The sequence below is a fragment of the Aplysia californica genome, unplaced genomic scaffold (genome assembly GCF_000002075.1).
Source record: "Aplysia californica isolate F4 #8 unplaced genomic scaffold, AplCal3.0 scaffold00026, whole genome shotgun sequence".
Taxonomy (NCBI): Eukaryota; Metazoa; Mollusca; class Gastropoda; order Aplysiida; family Aplysiidae; genus Aplysia; species Aplysia californica.
This window is the reverse complement of record NW_004797296.1, coordinates 2,183,924-2,185,045: the sequence shown is the minus strand read 5'-3', so window position 1 is coordinate 2,185,045 and position 1,122 is coordinate 2,183,924. Positions and strand designations below refer to the sequence as shown.

General features: G+C 41.1%; 1 protein-coding gene across 1 annotated transcript in view; it reads left to right on the top strand.

Annotated features, from left to right (window-relative positions):
* The window catches only part of LOC101861636 (neprilysin-1), a gene marked incomplete in the record, with an annotated part of 31,137 nt that overhangs the window by 22,073 nt on the left and 7,942 nt on the right, over positions 1 to 1,122 (top strand). Inside the window, 2 exon segments of the mRNA XM_035973258.1 lie at positions 151 to 228; positions 705 to 808. Coding sequence (XP_035829151.1) covers positions 151 to 228; positions 705 to 808 — 182 coding nt within the window.

Genomic DNA, 1,122 nt, shown 5'->3' with positions numbered 1-1,122 from the left:
ATGGATGGATGGATGGATGGATGGATGGATGGATGGATGGAAGGATGGATGGATGGATGGTTGGATGGATGGATGGATAAATAGATAGACATATATTATGAAATACAGGTACTACTTTTTGCAGTCATTACGTTATGTGATATTCCACAGGCCAGCATGATGGCTGAAAAGATTGGTTACCCAGAATACATTCTCAATGACACAGCACTCAACGAGGAGTATTCAGAGGTGAGCGGGCTTGAAATGAATATATGTGGCACAACGTGGTGGAATCAGGCACTCGTCAATTTTTGGGCATGTGGGGTTATTGATATCACCTGAATGCTTATTTATTTGCCTTGCTTTCAATGAAAAAAAAATATCCAACAAGCTTGAATTATTATTTGGTTGGTTTTTGTTGTAGTTTTTTTTCTCGTGCCCCCCCACATCCCCCGTTTAGTCAATTTTGTGTTTCGCTAACACTTTGAACTCATGATTCGATAAATGTCAAACGTTCCAATGCGATAAAGCTCTTTTTAACATTTTGAAGCAATTTGATTTCACGAATTTATTTAAAAACTGCAAAAAATTGTGAAATCAAGTTTCGTGTGCAAAAACCCCCTCAAACAACTAAAGATATTGTACAGTACCGGTACTAAGAGATTAAATATGGGCTCGAAATTGATCGACTGACTTTTTTTCTTTTTCCCAATCACCGCGAACAGCTGGAGATAGACTCGGAAATGTACTTCGACAATATCATGACCCGGATCAGGAACATGGCCATGAGGGTGCTTCAGAGTCTCAGGGATAAGGTGGACAAGACAAAGTGAGTGATTGGTGATGGTCTATCTGGTGGTTATCGTGGTGGTGATGGTCTAACTGGTGGTTATGGTAGTGGTGGTGTAGATTAAGATTTGGCAGACACGGTCGGAAGCCGGCCTCCTAAAGGGATGTAAATTGTGTCGATGGGGGTGTGAAATTATCTACATTAAAAAGAAATAAGATGGGGATGGTGGTGACGGCTGTGGTGGTTGTTGTAGTTGTATTTTGTTTGATAGTGGTGGTGGTGGTGGTAAGTGATGATGGTGGTGGTGGAAGTAAGTGATGATGGTGGTGGCGGTTGTGTTTTTGTTTGATGGT